This window comes from Papio anubis, chromosome 1, assembly GCF_008728515.1.
Source record: "Papio anubis isolate 15944 chromosome 1, Panubis1.0, whole genome shotgun sequence".
NCBI lineage: Eukaryota > Metazoa > Chordata > Mammalia > Primates > Cercopithecidae > Papio > Papio anubis.
In genome coordinates, this window is record NC_044976.1 from 111,462,541 (window position 1) to 111,481,567 (window position 19,027).

The 19,027-nt window shown below is 42.8% G+C and overlaps 1 protein-coding gene across 5 annotated transcripts in view; it reads left to right on the top strand.

The window, feature by feature from the left end:
* LRIG2 (leucine rich repeats and immunoglobulin like domains 2) overlaps positions 1-5,694 on the top strand; it is a 62,734-nt gene extending 57,040 nt beyond the window's left edge. For all 5 annotated transcript variants that reach the window (XM_021922326.2, XM_009215625.4, XM_003892407.5 and 2 more), the window contains one exon: positions 1,835-5,694. In XM_021922326.2, coding sequence (XP_021778018.1) covers positions 1,835-2,061 — 227 coding nt within the window. In that variant the 3' untranslated portion in view covers positions 2,062-5,694. The remainder of the gene's footprint in view (positions 1-1,834) is intronic.
* Positions 5,695-19,027: the final 13,333 nt, after the last annotated feature.

The window sequence follows — 19,027 nt, forward strand, 5'->3', positions numbered from 1 at the left end:
GCCTCCCAGTAGCTGGGACTACAGGCTCTCACCACCTCGCCTCCTGCTAGTTTTGTATTTTTTAGTAGAGACGGGTTTCACCTCAGAAAGCAGCATAATCTCATCTCCTGACTCGGATCTGCCCTCGGGTCCTCGCCTCCCCAAAGTGCTGGAGATTACAGGCTTGAGCTCCTCATGCCTCGGCCTGTTGTTCTTAAGAGATTAAAGTCTTCCAAAGAGGTTACAGGTCAGAGGAAAGCACTATTATTGAAGCACTATTATTATTGAAGTTAAATCTCTTAATCTTTACATTAAGTGTTCACGAAAGAAATGCATCAATAGTAAATCCACTTTAAGTTGGATGTCTTAGAAGAGTTAACACAAAAAGGGTTTAAGAAGGACCAGAAATGTAGTCCATCTTTTTTCTAACTTTAGGGATGCCTTAATTTTTAAACTGGTCCGTAAGTAAGGAAATCAAGCAAATGAAAGTGCTTTGGCGCATTGGCCATTTTTTACTTAGGGTATCCTAGCTTCTTCTTACTCCAAGTCAGGTCTATTGACTATCAGCATCACCATTACCTAAGAGCTTGTTAGAATGATCCCAGCGCAGACCTAGCAAATCAGAGTCTACATTTAACAAGATCCTCAAGTTATTTGTGTGCATATTAATTAAAACTTGAGAAACCGTGATCTAGCTTACTTTTCACATGGATTTTATTTTTTTTTCTGGGTATTTGTTTTTATAATGTTTGGCTAGCTTTTTCCAAAATGCACCCATGAAGTTAATATAATTTTCAGTAAACAGTCTTTGGGAAAATAGTTCACTGTTGTACTAAAGAAGAATGAGAAATGCGTATTTGAAACCAGTGTGCAGATAATTTGATTTAATATAGCTCCTTTGGCTATCATTTGTTGTTAGAATTGTTGACATGCTAGGAGTTGGAAGGGAATGGCCGTTTAGTTTTAAAACAATTTTGTGACATATTTAAAGATGTAATGGCTGCACTGAATCAATGATTATTATCTATCATGAAACTTTCATTACAATATGGATACCGTTTTGTCTTTTAGTTCTTTTCCATGTGTCTAAAGAGTTTTATTTAAAAATTTTGTGGCTGGGCACAGTGGCTCACGCCTGTAATCCCAGCACTTTGGGAGGCTGAGGCAGAGAGATCACATGAGGTTGGGAGTTCGAGACCAGCCTGGCCAACATGGAGAAACGCCTGTCTCTACTAAAAATACAAAATTAGCCGGGCATCGTGACACATGCCTGCAATCCCAGCTACTTGGGAGGCTGAGGCAGTAGAATTGCTTGATCCCGGGACGCGGAGGTTGCAGTGAGCCGAGATCACGCCATTGCACTCTAGCAACAAAAGCGAAACTCCATCTCAAAAAAAAAATAAAATAAAAAAATTTTTGGCAACAGAACCACTAAAATAACAGGTGAAAGTACATGATATATCGTATGATCTCAGTAAATAATTGGTTAGGTTTGTGAAGTAGAGGGATTTGAAAGACCATGTTCTGGTGGTGGTGGTGGTGGTGTGTGCGCGTGCGTGCGTGCGACTGTGTTTGATTTCAGTGTGAAAGTACATGATATATAGCATGATCTCAGTAAATAATTGGTTAGGTTTGTGAAGCAGAGGGATTTGAAAGACCATGTGGTGGTGGTGGTGGGTGGTGGTGGGTGGGGGTGGGGGTGGGTGCGTGTGCGCGCATGTGCGCGTGTGACTGTATGTGTTTGATTTCAGTGTCCTTATTCAGGAATATTGAACATCTTTATTTCTTTGAGGATTTGGCTAAAAGGATATTGTTTTACCAGTCACTACTGATAATTCTTGTCTTTCATTCTCAGAAACATTGCAGCGGCCCGTCTGGAACATAAACAGAGAACTAGGCCTGCCTCATCCTCCTTTTTCCCAGCAGCCAGTCCATGAGTCACCACAACTTCATCAAAATGAGGGCTTGGCAGGGCTGGAGCCAGACTGTTCCGCTTCTTCCATGTCCTGCCACAGGTTACAGGATCATGGTTTTGATTTTAGTAGGACTCGGAACATTCAAGATGGTAGTGAAGGCACATGAAACCCACTTCAGGATGAAATCTGGGCAGAGACTCATAAATTAATTTTGCATTTACTACCTCAAAGCTCAGAAGAAACTCCGAAGTCAGCATTTGCTTTACTCTTTCTTTATGATTGCATCTGACTGCACCAAGGTGGGCCATGCGTTGTTTGGTCTTATACCTGATGAAGAAATGGTAACAGCTCATCAAAAATGTGCAGCATCGGCAGAGGGAAGATACGGGGCAAATGTGCTTCCTGATGGTTCCATGGGGATGTGCCCCAGTGTGCATCTGCCTGTCAGAAGAGTCACATTGCTGCTTAACCTGCTGGATTGCCCTAGTCTTCAGAATGGTCCTGAGAAAACATCACTACTTTGATGTTCTGCTTTGCCTTCCAAGGAGCAAAAATAACTTTGGAGCCTTGTGGGAAGTGTGCCTGGGATTCTTCAGTGGTTTCAGGCAGATAGTTGAGACTGGGGCTTTGATATTCAAGGTCTTTGGCAAGAATCCCAGACTTGACCAACTGGTACCAGGTCAAAGGTTTTTGTATTCTTGTGAATTTTTTTTTGTCCCTATTGCCCAGGGATGTCACTGTAAATATATGTACATTTATAAATAATTTTTGTATTCATTGACCATATGTGTTGGCTGCAATGTAAATATTTTTGATATGCCAAAATTATATATAATATTCAGTTATAATATTGACAAGTAGCTTCTCAGATCACAGATTTTAAATAACTTGATTTAATGATATCTAAAAATTTTATTTAAAGTATAAAAACTGTGGCTCACACCTGTAATCCCAGCATTCTGAGAGGCTAAGGTGGGAGGATTGCTTGAGGCCAGGAATTTGAGACCAGGCTGGGCAACATGGTGAGACCCTGTCTCTGCAAAAAATAAATTTAAAAAATAGCTGGGCATTGTGGCATGCTGTTGTTGTCCTAGCTACTTGGGAGGCTGAGGTGGGAGGGTAACTTGAGCCTGGGAAATCAAGGCTGCAGTGAGCTGTGTGAAGCCACTGCACCCCAGCCTGGGTGACAAAGCGAGACCTGGCTCAAAAATAAATAAAAAAATTAAAAAAAAGTTTTAAAAACTTACTTGTTAAGAAGTGTATCTATAGAGACAGCTGCTTACTGATTGTATACACATAAACACAGTCTTGGTGTAATTAACTGCCTTCTTCAGGCCTAGAGGTTCATACTTCTGGTCATTTGCCATCTGTTTAAAAGTGCTAGGTGATACTCCCTTTCTAACATAAAAAGCTTGTTCTTTCGGAGCCTGGCAGTCCTGTCACAGCTGTATGTACCTAGAAGAAAACTCGTTTGGAAATTCCTTTCATTTCCTTCCCCTCTCGCTCCCCACTTCCCTCTTTTTTACTGAAACAGAAATTGATTGAGGAAAGTTCAGTCATTCCTTCAGAAACCAGTGAGTTAGATGGGGTTGTTACTTTATGTATAATGAACGCTTCAAAAACTGGAGGCTGATTTACAGATTGCAGAACTTGAGTCAGAATCATAAGCAGTACTGTGACATGACCTGGAGCCAGAACAGCTGCTGATATCAGAACCATCTCTTTCAATCTGTGACTTTGCTCTTGCCATGTTCTGACTGGGGTGAGCCGCTAGGATATAAATCACTATCACTGTCCGTATTTGAGTCTGCACATCTTGTCATTATTTGCTTTAATGCTCTTTGAGTTGCAACAGGTGTATTAAATGAGTATTTGAAATTCTGTGAATAGGAATTCTGTTGGTAGTGAAATAGGTTCTCACACCTGCTTGCTCAGAATGTGAAAATATTATTTGAGTCCTCATTGTTCACTTTCTAAAGTGACTGTTGTTTGGTGTTGGAGTTGTTAACTGGGTTCTCTTAGGCGTGCTATATCTTGGCAAATATTCTCTATGATGAACTCTTCCTACTATCACAGCCAGGACTATGACTGGATTTCTCAGTCTCAGTGCCCCAGATTCACCATTTCTGATTGTGTCTGGAGAATGTTCTCCTGGAAAGGTATTCCATGTTCCAAAAGCTGCAAAAAGATGCCCACTTTGCAACTATGGGTCAGTTATTTACTCTCTCAATGTCTCATGTTGCTGAGTTCTAGAAAATCTCTGTCTCATTTACCAGGGGTCATTCAAAAGTCTGAGATGGTGTATTGTCATGAAATATTTGTGAAATTTCTTACCGTGAATTTGGAGGCAACCTACTTTTGTTTCTCGCTCTAGTTCTCCATTGGTCTGGCCTCCTGCTTCTCAGTCTTCTCTGACCTCTGGTAAGTGGAACTTTCATTAATACTTCTGTCGCACTTTGTACCTGACCTGGGTGGCCTTGCAAATGTTGACTCAGATTGTGGATTTTCCACTTTCTTTCTTATTTTTTTATTATACTTTAAGTTCTAGGGTACATGTGCACAACGTGCAGGTTTGTTACATATGTATACTTGTGCCATGTTGGTGTGCTGCACCCATATTTTCCACTTTTTCCTCTGACTGTTTTCCTCATTTTCTCCCCTGGGAAGTCTTGCAGATGATGCATATTTATTTGCTGTATTCAGCCTTCCATTATTAAGGATAAAATTGATCCCTACATTGAATCTGAAATTACCACTATATGGATTACTCTGACTCACTGCTGTCCAAGCTTGGTTTTCTCTTTGCTCACTTCCTGTCATATTTTCAGTTTGTTCAAAAGAGGTAAGCCACTTTATCACAGACTCATTACTAGTACTAGACATTATCCACCTCTACTTTCACCTGATTCTTGTGGGGAATCCTCTTTAATTTGTTGTAACCTTCTCAGCAACTCTTCTGTACTTCACCTATAATGCCTAGCAAATTGTTATCACTCATAAGCCTGTAATCTTCATCACTCAGATTATTTGCAAGTAGAAATCTTCTGGAACCAATTGGTCCATCTGACTTCTGCACTGGGCCACATCCATCTTCTTCGTTGTCAGAATCTGAGTTTTCTGTCTTGGAGAACAGCTGGAAAGTTGTCTGGCTGTTATGACACAGTATTGAAATACCAGACTGAGTTTTAGTTGTTTCTAGTTGTGTTCACTTTGTGCTTTCTCTAAATGGGAATATCTTCTTTCAGCAAAGTTCTTCATTGACCAGGAAACCAAAGATTGCTTCTTAGCTGAGTTTGTTTTGTTTTTAATCTTTTACCAGTGCACAGTATATCTTAAGAAGGGAAGAGTGCTTGGGAGTAGACAAACATGCAAACATTCTTTTTTTTTTTTAATTTGAGATGGAGTCCATCTCGGTCACCCAGGCTGGAGTGCAGTGGCATGATCTCGGCTGACTGCAACCTCTGCCTTCCAGGTTCAAGCAATTCTCTTGCCTCAGCCTCCCGAGTAGCTGGGATTACAGGCACACCACCATTTCCGAGTTGTTTTTTTTTGTATTTTTAGTAGAGATGGGGTTTCACCATGTTGGCCAGGCTGGTCTCAAACTGGTGACCTCAGGTGATCTGCTCTCTTTGGCCTCCCAAAGTGTGGGGATTACAGGCATGAGCCACTCGCCCAACCCCAAAATTTTTATACTGTAAAGCCTTGGAGTGGTCCTTGTTTTGTATAAGTGATTAAGCCAAAAAGTTTTCTTCAATTTCTATACCAAAGAGCTTTAGGTAAATAAAGAACTTCACACTAATGCAATGTAATTCCTTCTTTGTGCTTTCAGATTTCCTTACACAAGCTGTCCAGTTCCCTCCTCTAAATCCAGTATTACTCACTAGATAATTTCAGCCACTTAAATGTCTATTTTTAAGTTCTTGTTCAAGGGTTCTAAAGTCACATAATTTCTCAACTTTTTGCCAGAAAGTTGAGCATTTATTCTTATTTTCAATCCTAAGTGTTCATCCACAGGCAGCAGCCCTTCTTGAGCTGTTTAGTACTGCCACACCCTTTTCTTTAATATGTCAGCCTCTGATCATTTTCACTTTGAACTTCTTAAAGATCACAATTTCCTGTCCCTTCAATCTGCGATCCCTTTTCTTCCTTTCTTACTAGATTATGGTGTAGTCTGTACTAGACTGACTCAGAATTTAGACCTCGTTCGCTTCCTGACTCTGCTTGTTACTAACTTTGTAATCAAGGGTGAGTCTTTTTCTTCTCTTGGCTAGATTTTCTCATTTGTGAAATGAGGACTTTTTTTTTTTTTTTTTTTGAGACAGAGTTTCACTCTCGTTGCCCAGGCTAGAGTGCAATGGCACAATCTTGGCTCACCGCAACCTCCGCCTCCCAGGTTCAAGCAATTCTCCTGCCTCAGCCTCCCTGGTAGCTGGGATTACAGGCATGTGCCACCACGCCCAGCTAATTTTGTATTTTTAGTAGAGACGGGGTTTCTCCATGTTGGTCAGGCTGGTCTTGAACTCCCGACCTCAGGTGATCCACCCGCCTCGGCCTCCCAAAGTGCTGGGATTACAGGCGTGAGCCACCGCGCCCGGCCTGAGGACATTTTTCTAGATGCTGTAAAGCCCTTTCCAGCTGTAACATTCTATGAATCTGTAATTCCCTCCAGGAGCTAAGGAGGATTATGCCACTTTAATAAAAAGCTGCTTTCGTGACATTTGTTCGAGTAGAACAAGAGTGATGCTGCTCATTCTGACTTGAGCCAGATATATTTCCTTTATATATAGCAGGAGTAATGGTCTAAGAAATACTCATTAGGGGCCGGGCGCGGTGGCTCAAGCCTGTAATCCCAGCACTTTGGGAGGCCGAGACGGGCGGATCACGAGGTCAGGAGATCGAGACCATCCTGGCTAACACGGTGAAACCCCGTCTCTACTAAAAAATACAAAAAACTAGCCGGGCGAGGCGGCGGGCGCCTGTAGTCCCAGCTACTCGGGAGGCTGAGGCAGGAGAATGGCGTGAACCCGGGAGGTGGAGCTTGCAGTGAGCTGAGATCCGGCCACTGCACTCCAGCCTGGGCGACACAGTGAGACTCCATCTCAAAAAAAAAAAAAAAAAAAAAGAAATACTCATTAGGAGAAAAAAATTCTGCTTCTAAACAGTGTTAGTAAACAAAGAATCTTGACTCAGTGGAAAAACCGCCCATTGCTCTCCAGAGCAGAATGTCTGAATGCTGGTTTTATAGCACACTACAGTATCAGAATGAGTTGACAGGTCTACCACAACTAATTTGTAACTAGTTTGTGACTCACCTTTCCAATGTATTCAAAGTTATCCCTATAATTATATTACTCTCGCTCAAATTCTGATAGATTTCCTGAATGGAAAAGGTGGAGTTAGGGCGAGGCTGCCAGAGACTGTGCCACTGAGCATCAGCTGTCGTGTGTGAGAGGGCAGATGACAGCCTGTGAGCCAGTGCTCTAGAAAACTTCGTGTAGGAGGCCGGGCGCGGTGGCTCACGCCTGTAATTCCAGCACTCGGGGAGGCCAAGGTGGGCAGATCACGAGGTCAAGAGATTGAGACCATCCTGGCCAACATGGTGAAACTCCATCTCGACTAAAAATACAAAAATAAGCTGGGTGTGGTGGTGCGTACCTGTAGTCCCAGCTACTCGGGAAGCTAAGGCAGGAGAATCGCTGGAACCCAGGAGGCAGAGGTTGCAGTGAGCCAAGATCATGCCACTGCCCTCCAGCCTGGTGACAGAGTGAGGCTCCATATAAAAAAAATTAAATTAAAAATTAAACAAACAAACCCATGTAGGAGTGCTGCCTCTCTGCTCTAGCAGTGGTCCTTCTACTGACAGTGCTGTCAGAGTCTGGTCTCCTGAAGAGCCAGGTCATTTTCCATTATGTCAACTCAGATGGTTGAGATGTCCTTAGATATTCCTAGCTTGCCTAAATAGCTAGTCAGCAATCTATTTAAATGTGAAGAGCCTATCTTAAATAAACACATACACACCCCTAGGAAAAGGAATTCCTGAAACTTTTCATTATTGCATATGTTTTTGATCAAGCAGTATGTTAACCCTCTAAGCAGGATTAGTGTCCCATGAGTATTTCTTCCAGCAGAATCATGTCTGCTTAATGCTAATCAGGAATGTTGCAAAGCAGGGTTAACTGAAATGCTGAGAGAAATACCTCCTTTCCCCACTGCCCCCCAGTGAGCACTTTATTTCAGTAGGAATACATAAATTCTCTTGATTTGTTTGTCCCCTTTCAGGCCGATTCTCCAAGTCTACCTGGAAAAAAAGACAGTATTCCTTGAACTCCGTGCCCTACAGGATCTACACTTATGCCATTGGCTCTCTGTTACTCCGCAACTTCTTTTATTTTTTTGAGACATGGTTGCACCGTGTCACCCAGGCTGGAGTGCAATGGTGTGATCGTGGCTCACTGTCGTCACTGCAGCCTCAATATCTCAGGCCCAAGTGATCCTTCCACTTCAACCACCTGAGTAGCTGCACCACCACACCCAGCTAATTTTTGTATTTTTTGTAGAGATGGGGTTTCACCTTGTTGCCCAGGCTGACCACAAACTCCTGGGCTCAAGCAATCTCCCCTCTTTGGCCTCCCAAAGTGCAGGGATTATAGGCATGAGCCACCGCACCCTGCAGTACTTTCCCTAGTATACAAGCTACTCTCTTGAAAAAAATAGTGGGAACCCATTCCAGTGTGCAAGTTCCCCTAAAGTGCCACCTCAGAATAACTTTCATGTTTAAAAACAGCTGTCTTCACATCGCCCATTGTGAGATTGTAAAAGGAACATTAATATGTCAAGCAATTTAGATTCTGTCACCCATTTCCCTATGAAAACAGAGATGTGTTAAAAGTCTTTAATTACCTAAAGGGTCGTCATAAAAAATAAGAATTCTATTCCAGAAGACAGGAGTTATACACAGGGAGGTGTATTATATACTTGCTAATAAATTTTGTGTAGGCTCTTTAATAAATTTATCTGATAATGGAATAATCAGCCTTTTTGGTGGAAAGGTATATACAGAAGCTAAATCATCATCTGTTAATAGTGTTTAAGAAATTTCTGTATTGAGATGGAATATGGGCAAGATGACCTTTAAGGTCTTTTTCACTTTTATCATTGGAAATCCCCAGAAGCAATCTGATAGTCTTAAAACTTTGTCCTTTCTAAGTCCTTTGTATTCATTTTAGAGCTCTTCAGGAAACCAGATAATTTTGGGCTTTGGTTGACAAAAGGGGTCTGACCTGTGTTCGTAGCTGGGAACATGAAACACGAAATTCTAGGCTTAATCTTCTGAAGAAATCTATAAGTAGTTAACTAGCATAAGTGGCATTACTATACTAACAAATTTAAAAGCCTATAATGTATTAAAACTCTTTTTTACTCTTGATTACATTTTTGTTGTAAGACAGAGTCTCGCTCTATTGCCTAGGCTGGAGTGCAGTGGCATGGTCTCAGCTCACTGCAGTCTCCACCTCCCAGGTTCAAGCGATTCTCCTGCCTCAGCCTCCCAAGTAGCTGGAATTAATTACAGACACCTGGCACCATGCCTGGCTAATTTTTGTATTTTTAGTAGAGACAGGGTTTCACCATGTTGCCCAGGCTGGTCTTGAACTCCTGACCTCAAGTGATCCACCCACCTTGGCCTCCCAAAGTTCTGGGATTACAGGCATGAGGCACTGTGCCCAGCCCTCTTGATAATTTTTATTCTTGTTTCTTCTTATCTGTGAGACTACAATTAGAATGGGGTTGAGATTGTGGTGTTGTTTTATACCAATATTTTACCCAAGTGTGTCATGGCCTTTTCTAATCACTTTAATAGCCACAGAAATGCCAGAAGCGTAATGGAATAACAGGTAAATTTACTGTCATTTTATGCCACATCCTCTTCTTTCTTTGCTTCTTATACAGATTATAGAGGTAATTGTGAAGACAGTTGAACCTTAGAAGATTGAGCTAAGATTCTTTTTTTGGGAACCTGCAAGTAATGTTTCATTTTTCTATTACGTGATCTCTTTCCCCATACAGTTGGCAGATGTTTTCCCCCCTTTTTTCTACCTTAAACTTTTTCGTTTGGAGTACAGTCTAAACCAATATCAGTTAGCCTTGATTTTCTTTCTTTTTTGGACAATTGTCTGGTTCATTGACAAAAGTAACGAGTTTGGAACTAAGAGAGATGTTATAAGCTGCACTTAACCCCTGAAAACCCGTGAAACATCTGGAGGTTTTGTCAGTAGTAAGGTAGGGGGTGTGTGTGTGTGTAGATGGAATAGGGTGAAGGTGAAGAAACAGCTTGACTTGTGCCTGTTTTCAGATAAAGGAGTAAAGTGATCTTCTACGAACTGTAACGATCTTGAAAGAGAAATTGATCACATGGTCAAGTACTCTTGGAATGTCTCTTTGCTGTTTACTGTGTCCTCTTTACAATGGTGAGACTTATTTTTACCCTCTACTTTCCACTACTATTTTTTTCCCCTATTGGATAATGCCAGTCTGAGCAGCCCTAATACTAGATGTACCTAAAAAGAGATATAAGCCAAGTCATTGTTCAGTGTAGTCATTTCTTAGTATCTGTTTATATTTTGTCACACATCAGAATGTATATTTTATAGAGCATGTGTTTGTCTACTTGTTTGTCTAATATGTCTTTAATAAAGCTAAAATACATTATGATTTTCTGATCTTCTTTTGCCTAACGTACAGCAGTGAAATGGTACATTTTTGAGTTTGTATCCTTTTGAGGGGGTCTTCAAGTAGCTGTACAAGTGAGAACAGGGCAGAGTTGCTGTCCTTTAGTTCTTGCCAAGTCACATAGTGCCTTGAGCCTGCCCCAGGCTGCCCCTGCGGCTGTGAGCTGTGAGGACAGGCACTGTGTGCTCTCCTGCTTCCTCCCTGGTGGTATCCACTGTGGTGCTAGATGCCTGGCAGGTATGGAAACAAATACACTTCATAATTCATTAGAAAATAAGAGTGCTTTCTGCACAGGGAAGGATATGAAGGCAGCATTTTCTAATTCAGTAAATCTTTGATTAAGAGGATAAAGAATGTCAATATTCTGGTCAACTTTGTTACTATATCACAGGGGCCATTTTCTTTGAGGCTACCAACTCTTTGAAAGCTCGTAATATTTACCCCATCATGTACTTCTACTGCACTTTATTCTTCTTTTTTTGAGACGGAGTCTCACTCTGTCACCCAGGCTGGATTGCAGTGATGCAATCTCGGCTCACCGTAACCTCCACCTTCCGGATTCACGCAATTCTCCTCCCTTAGCCTCCTGAGTAGCTGGGATTACAGGCATGTGCCACCATGCCCGGCTAATTTTTTTTTTTGTATTTTTAGTAGAGACGGGGTTTCACCATATTGGCCAGGCTGGTCTCAAACTCCTGACCTTGTGATCCGCCTGCCTCAACCTCCCAAAGTGCTGGGATTACAGGCATGAGCCACCGTGCCCGGCCAAGCACTTTATTCTTTAGGAGGCACTTTCCACAGACATCTCACTTGAATTTCACAACACTCAGGATATAGATTGGGCAAACAATTTTACTTTCCACATTTTATAGTTATGGAAACTGGACAGGTGACATTATCACTTAGCCAATATCAAAAGTTTTTGTTTCAGCTCACCCACTTCCTCCTGTTCTTTAAAAACTTTTGATATTAGGTAAGTGATAATTTCACCAAGTCCCAGGCAGCCCATCCCTGACAGCATTGGCCAGAAAGACAGCAGGATTTGAATCCAGGTGTTCTGACCCAGATTCAGGGTTTTCCCTACTATGATACCTTCTAATTCAAGCAGAGCATCTTCTCTATAGTCTGCGTAAACACTTCAGTAAAACCCTCCGGACATTGATCACTTCCAGTCTGAAAGTTTGGACTGGAATTTACCCTAGTAAAAAATGCTTTTTGCTAAATTTCTAATAGAAAAATTAGATCTTTTTTTTTTCTCTTTTAAGGTGACATGCAAAAAAAAAAAAATTCCGTGGTGTTAATTGTACTTTTTGGAGTGGGACATGCTAGGGCCTATATGGTAGCATCCTGCTGAGTTATGAAAGATATTTGTTCACACTTGTAGATATTTAGAGGTTTGTGACAGTGCTTAAGCTATCTGTGCTGAAGGACTAGTTGCCATGGATCAATACTTTTGTAAAATGCAGTAAGAATGAATTTCTAGAAAAATTAAGACAAAATACAAACATAAAATTTTTATTACAGATTCAACACATAAAATTACTATCAAACTGCAATTAAAATTGCTAAATGCTTATTCTCGGTTTCTGTAGTTTATTGTGGACAAAGCAAATGCTTTGTGAATTGGCACAAGTCTGCAGATCACTTCTGTAGCAGTATTGCTGGAACTGTGTAACAGTGCATTTATGTGTCAGGATGGGAATCGGCTTTTACTTATTTTGGGGACTCCTTTTAGTCTTGCTGGTATGATATGATTGAAACTGAGGACTGGACTTTGTCTAGAGGCCTCTCTGGCTAGAAGCAACAATTAAAACACCTTTTCAGCTCACTGACTTCCTCCTGTTCTTCAGCTCCTCACTTGCTGGGTAGAGCATTTATAGCACGCTATTTGTTTTCCAGGCCTGCTGCCTTTCTGGCCAATGCTCTCAGGGATGGGCTGCCTGTGACTTGTTATAAGGGAAATTCTATCACAAGAGAGGGAAAGGGAAAAGGAAGTACATGGGTCATTATACTGGGAGGAAGGTGGTCTGATGCTATGGAGTCTGATGTGGACTTGTGGGTGATCACTAGAGTAATACTCCATTTGGGCTCTTTTCTCTTCTCTTCTCCTCTCTCCTCCTCTCTCTCCTCTCTCTCTCTCTCTCTCTCCTCGTTTTTTGAGACGGAGTTTCGCTCTTGTTGCCCAGGCTGGAGTGCAATGGCGCGATCTCGGCTCACTGCAACCTCTGCCTCCCAGGTTTAAGCGATTCTCCTGCCTCAGCCTCCCGAGTAGTTGGGATTACAGGTGCCCACCACCATGTATTTGGGCCGTTTCATTCACCACCTCTACTGCTTTGTTCAAGAAATGTTTCTTGAAATCTCTAGGATAGAGATTTGTCCCTGTTCATTTAGTTCTCAGACTCTCCCCAAGGCCAGTCATCAAAGCACTGACAAAAAGAGGCAAATAGGAAGTTTTAATCATAATTACTGCTGGGAAGAGATGATGCAACTAATAGCAAATACATTCTGCTTACGCCTTTCAGATACTGTGAAGCATTTTACCTACTTAACATTTACTTACAACACTCCCTTTGAGGATGATATTCTTACCTCCTATATTATGCTGTTCTTGCATTGCTATGAAGAAATACTTGAGACTGGGCAATTTACAAAGAAAAGAAGTTTAATTGGCTAACAGTTCTGCAGGCTTTACAGGAAGCACAGTGCTGGCATCTGCTCAGCTTCTGCGGAGGCCTCAGGAAGCTTAAAATCATGGAAGGCAAAGCGGGAGCAGGCGTATCACATGGAGAAAGCAGGAACAAGACAGAAATTGGTGGGGAGGTCCCACACGCCTTTAAGCAACCAGATCTTGGGAGAACTCACTGGATTCCTAAGAACTGTACCCCCACGATGCAATCACCTCCCACCAGGCCCCACCCACAACACTGGGATTACATTTCAACATGAGATTTGAGTGATGACAAATATCCAAATTCTATCATGCCCCACTGTACAGAGGATGATCCTGGGTAAGCAAGTTGCCCACATTCACATAATTAGCAAGCAGTACAACTAGGAGTTCAAATTATATTTCAAAGCACACATTCTTTCCCTGTGCCTAAGAAAGGGAAAAAGTGAGCTTTTATAAAACTCCTACTTTGTCATTTAGTCTTTCTTGTTGGCTAAACTGTTGTCCTCCCAACCCTCTGAAATTCAGTACATCGAAGTCCTATCCCTCAGTACCTCAGAGTATAATCATATTTGCCGATAAGGTCTTTAAAGAGGTAATTAAGTTAAAACGAGCACAGAGCAAAAACCAAAGACCATGTATGGATTCATCAAGAAAGAAGCCACAGAGAGAGCTCTAAGAAACCAAACTTGCTGATGTATTGATCTTGGACTTCTAGCTTCCCGAGCTGTGAGAAAATCAATTGTTTAAAGCCATGTGGTCTGTGGATTTTGTTATGGTAGCCCAGGCAAACTAATACGGTCCCTCAGCCACCCAGCCAGGCTAGTAGGATTTTCTTCACATTTTGCAAATAAGAAAGTTGTCTCAAGCTATGTGATTAGCCAGAGGTCATGTGCTCCAAAGCCCCTGCTCTTTCTACTGAGCCACCTTGTCCTCTGACCCCAGCTGGTTCTTTTCATACTGAAATCCACTGTAGACACTTAATTTTTTTTTTTTTTTCCAGACAGAGTCTCACTCTGTTGCCCAGGCTGGACAGGCTGGAGTGCAATGGCACGATCTGAGCTCACTGCAACCTCTACCTCCTGGGTTCAAGTGATTCTCCTGCCTCAGCCTCCCGAGTAGCTGGGATTACAGGCTTGTGCCACCACGCCTGGCTAATTTTGAATTTTTAGTAGAGACGGGGTTTCTCCATGTTGGTCAAGCTGGTCTTGAACTCCCAACCTTAGGTGATCTGCCTGCCTCGGCCTTCCAAAGTGCTGGGATTACAGGCATGAGCCACGATGATGGGCCTGACACTTAATATTCTTTTAGACATTCTGAGGAGAAACTGGAAGTGAAACTGACGAACATACTGGCTAGCATGCTAGCAGTTCTGATGCACTGCACATCCCCAGGCTCACCGAAGTTCAAACAAAAGGCATCTGCGGCACTGAACTATACTTGCCACAAAACAAGAAACTGGAATGTCTTTAGATAAATGAGTGCATCTGGGGACAAAGAAGCAAGTTACTTGGAGCTTTCTAGAGTAAATGCTCTTAAGCTCCTGTCTTATTCTTTCTTCCCAAGGACAAACTGGATTTTGAAATCAATATATAGAATCTCATCTGTGGAATGACTGGCCGCTCTTGAGTTATACTCAAAATCAAGTCGTTTAATTTTGTCTCTTTTCTAAATGCTCCATCAAAGCCCATGTGAATTTCTCTGTCTTGAAAACAGTAGGTGTGTGGTTTAAGGTCAGCAGTTCCAGAGGCTAGTTTGAATTATTTACTCTGGGCAAGCTCCAGAGGCAAGCGCTCGGGTATATGTTCCATGCCAGAAACAGCTAGTGCAGAAAGAAACAACTGTCATCAACTAGTGAATTATTGCCACTTCCATGGTTTTGTTCTTTATACACGTAACCTGGGGGTGGCTCAGGGACTACTCAGATAGGCTCTTACGAAAAAGGAACTTAAGGCTATTTTTTAGGTGTGTGAAGTTGAGCATTTTGACTTTTGGAGAAGCACAAAGCCATCATGAGTTGCAGGTCTGCGGGAAAGTGGAGCATCATGGTGCCAGGAGCGTTACCTTTTGGGCCCCACTCCTGCACATGCACCAGCTTTCTCACACCTTTTTCAGACCTCAGTCACTTGTCTCACCTGCCAAATGTGTACCATTTCCCGAAGTGCCCCTGAGTGTAAAAGACTATAAAACCGAGGGAGGAGGAGAGAAGTTTGAACACTACCTCATGTCTTCCCCTGCTGAAAGCTGCAGTGTTTCTGCCTTTGGGCAGCCTTAATTTAGAGAAGGCCCTAAGACTTGTCTTAGTTCAGGGAAGAGATTTTGTAAAGATAAATCCCAATTTACAGAAATGACTGTTCACTTTGACCAGAAGTCCTTTCTTGTGTCTAACTTAAGTTCTATCTGATGTAAGACTTGTTAGTGAAGCGGTTACTGAGGCTGGTGGAAGAATTTAAGAACAACGTTTCCTCTGTAGCTCTTGAATGCAGGGGTGTGGTTTTTAGAAGGTCTTTGGTTACAAACCTGTTCTGTTTTCTTTCTCTCCCCAGAGAAAGAACATTTCTTTCCTCATTGCTCTTCCTACCTTTCTTCCAACCCCCAATAAAAGAGTTTGGGCAAAAGAACTAGAAACTAAACTCTGAAGTCTCCAGTTTGCCATCCATGGTGGGAGTTCCATGGCTAGGCAGGGGCTGCCAATTTCCTACAGACAGCTGGCTACATATATGAGGATTCCTTGTGGTAAGTGAGTGATTCAGAGCACTGCCTTTGACGGTGAACAGAGCTGGACTCCAATCCTACTCCCACCTCTTACCAGTTGTGGAAGCTTAATCCAGTTTCTTAGATGCCTTGTGCCTCGTTCCCCTTATCTGTAAAATGGGAACAGTCATGCTTACCTTATATGCTTGTTGAGATAATTAGATGAGCTGATGCATATAAAGCAATAAGCAGTGCCCAGCACAGTGCTCAGTACATTTTGGCTGCTGTTAGCTATTGTTATGGGCACTCAGAATGAAGCATCCCCTTCCCACTCCCTTCTCTATCTGGTACAACTCAAGATGGGGCATGGGGAATGTTAGCAGCGAGAAGTAACCCCAATGAGCTATTTTAGGGCTAGCCCTGGAGACTAGGATTCCTAGTTGGATTTTGCTTAGAAATAAGATACAATGTCCTGAAACTATGATTAAACGAAAAGTGCAGGCCAGGCATGGGGGCTCACACCTGTAATCCCAGCACTTTGGGAGGCCAAGGCAGGTAGATCACCTCAGGTCAGGAGTTCAAGACCAGCCTGACCAACATAGTGAAACCCGTCTCAACTAAAACTACAAAAATTAGCCGGGCATGGTGGTTTGTGCCCATAGTCCCAGCTACTCGTGGGGCTGAGACAGCAGAATTGCTTGAACCCGGGAGGCGGAGCTTGTAGTGAGCCAAGATCGCGCCACTGCACTCCAGCCTGGGCGACAGAGCAAGACTCCATCTCAAAAAGAAAGAAAGAAAGAAAGAAAACTTCATTCAGCCAGAGTCCACTGGACTTGGATTCTGAGCAGTTCTGCTCCTCACTGGCTGTGATCTTGGGAAGTCTTGATGTCACCTGATGTCTCCCCATCACTGCCCCCGTTGTGTCTTTGCTTCTTCCAATTGGTTTATGGTGGCTCTTCTTAACTTTCCCAGGAGAGGACTCCCTTTATCTGCAGAACAATAATGACAAAGTCTTGCAGGAGATTTTATAGGGGACAAAGAGCCTGTCTGGCTTAAGTGAAGAGAATGAAGTAGGAAACTGGAGACATATTTTTCTTTAACTGAGAAGTTCTGACCCTCCCAGAAAGTATACAGTGTTAAGTGATCAACAGTAAGCATCACCCCTGAATGAGGGTTGTCCTTGGCCCACTGACTCCGCCTATGGTGTAATTCCAGTGGTTGTGTAGGAATTCATGCAACAATCCATGGCAAACTGAATGACTTCTCAGAATATTCTCTTTAGGACTTAGTATGTTGGCATCATGCCAAGGGGAATGGCGGTGTTGGGAAAACTGCAGATGTTCTGGAAGCAGAGCACTTGAGTTCAAATCTTGACGACTCCTCTTACAGGCAAACTACTAAATTTCTTTTAGCCTCTGTTTCCTTCTCTGCATGACAGCAATGACAGTACTTACTTCACAAGATTACTGTAAGCACCAAGTGGAATCATTTCTGCTGGAGAGAAGGAAACACTTCAGTTTTTAGCAGTCTCACTTATTTGGGTGTGTGGGTAAAGGAAATGGCAACTTCATTGCCTCTGGGCCCTGTGGCCGATCAGCGGACTGTACTTTATCCTTGGGGAACAGCTGTGGCTTTTTCATAGATTCAAACGTCACTCTAATGTTCCCCAGGCTCCTCTGGGTTTACTCTAAAGGGAGCCCCTTGTTTGGATTGTTGCTGATCTGAAGAGGGACCAGCAGCTGCTTTCCTGCAAAAATGTACTACAGCCTCTGTGGGCACTCCCTGGCTACTGCACACACTGCCATCCCCAAGCAGCCACAAACTACGATGCTTTGACAATGAGAGTTTGACTATTTTACGTATCTTGTTTTCCAATTATACTTAAGAATCCAATAAGCTGAGTAGTAGGAAGCTGAAGTACTAGCCTGGCAAAGGAATGAACAGAAAAACCTAACATTTAAAAAGAAGATTAAAAAAAAAGTCCTTGCTCAGTTTGGGAGGCTGGCTTACTTTTCTTAGTACTCTGCTGTTCCTGATACTGTTCAAGCTGGGGCGCTGAAGATCTGGAACCACATAGCTTGGATTTTCTTCAGACCAAAATACCTCGATGCTCATTTTGTTTTTTTGAGACGGAGTCTCGCTCTGATGCCCAGGCTGGAGTGCAGTGGTGTGATCTCAGCTCACTGCAGCCTCTGCCTCCCGGGTTCAAGTGATTCTCGTGCCTCAGCCTCCCAAGTAGCTGGGATTACAGGCACCTGCCACCATACCCGGCTAATTTTTGTATCTTTAGTAGAGCGATGGAGTTTTGCCATGTTGGCCAGGCTAGTTTTAAACTCTTGACCTCAGGTGATCCACCCGCCTTGGCCTCCCAAAGTGCTGGGATTACAGGTGTTGAGCCACCACGCCCGGCCTTGATGTTTATTTTGAACTATCAACTTACCTTCGATGCCTTTGCAGACCCATGCAACTCCTTCTCAATAAATGGTCCAGGATTAATGCGTATTCATGCTCAGTGTAGGGTAGCTGATTCCAGAAATGTAAGCCAAATCAGCAAACTCTCCTAAAAAGGACATCCTATCTACTGCTAAGCTGTCTTCCCAAGCTAGCCAGGGAGTCTTAATTTGGGCATGAAGGCAGGGGAGCAGATGGGTTGAGGTCTGATACGCAGGGCAAACTGGAGGGTTTCCTTGGCATATTCGTTCTTCAAATCTAGATTTTAGAATATGTGAGAAACAGTGACATTCTCACACTGGTCCCAAGCCACGGAGGAAATCCCGCCCCACTGAGAAGTGGAGACATTTCAGCCCTTGCATATCTCATCAGCAAACCACAGGATTGAGGAAGGGACTGATGGAGTCCTTTTAAAGGTCTTGTGCCATTTTCTTGCCTTTTTGTCTTTTTGTTCAAAGACATCTCTTTTGTTTTGTTTTGTTTTCTCTCTTGAGGCAAAATTGAAAACTTGGCCTACACATTGGTTTGGGCTAGAACTGGCCTCTAGGTGGCGATTCAGTACAGAGAATGGTAGTGGCTGGCGTCACCTCGA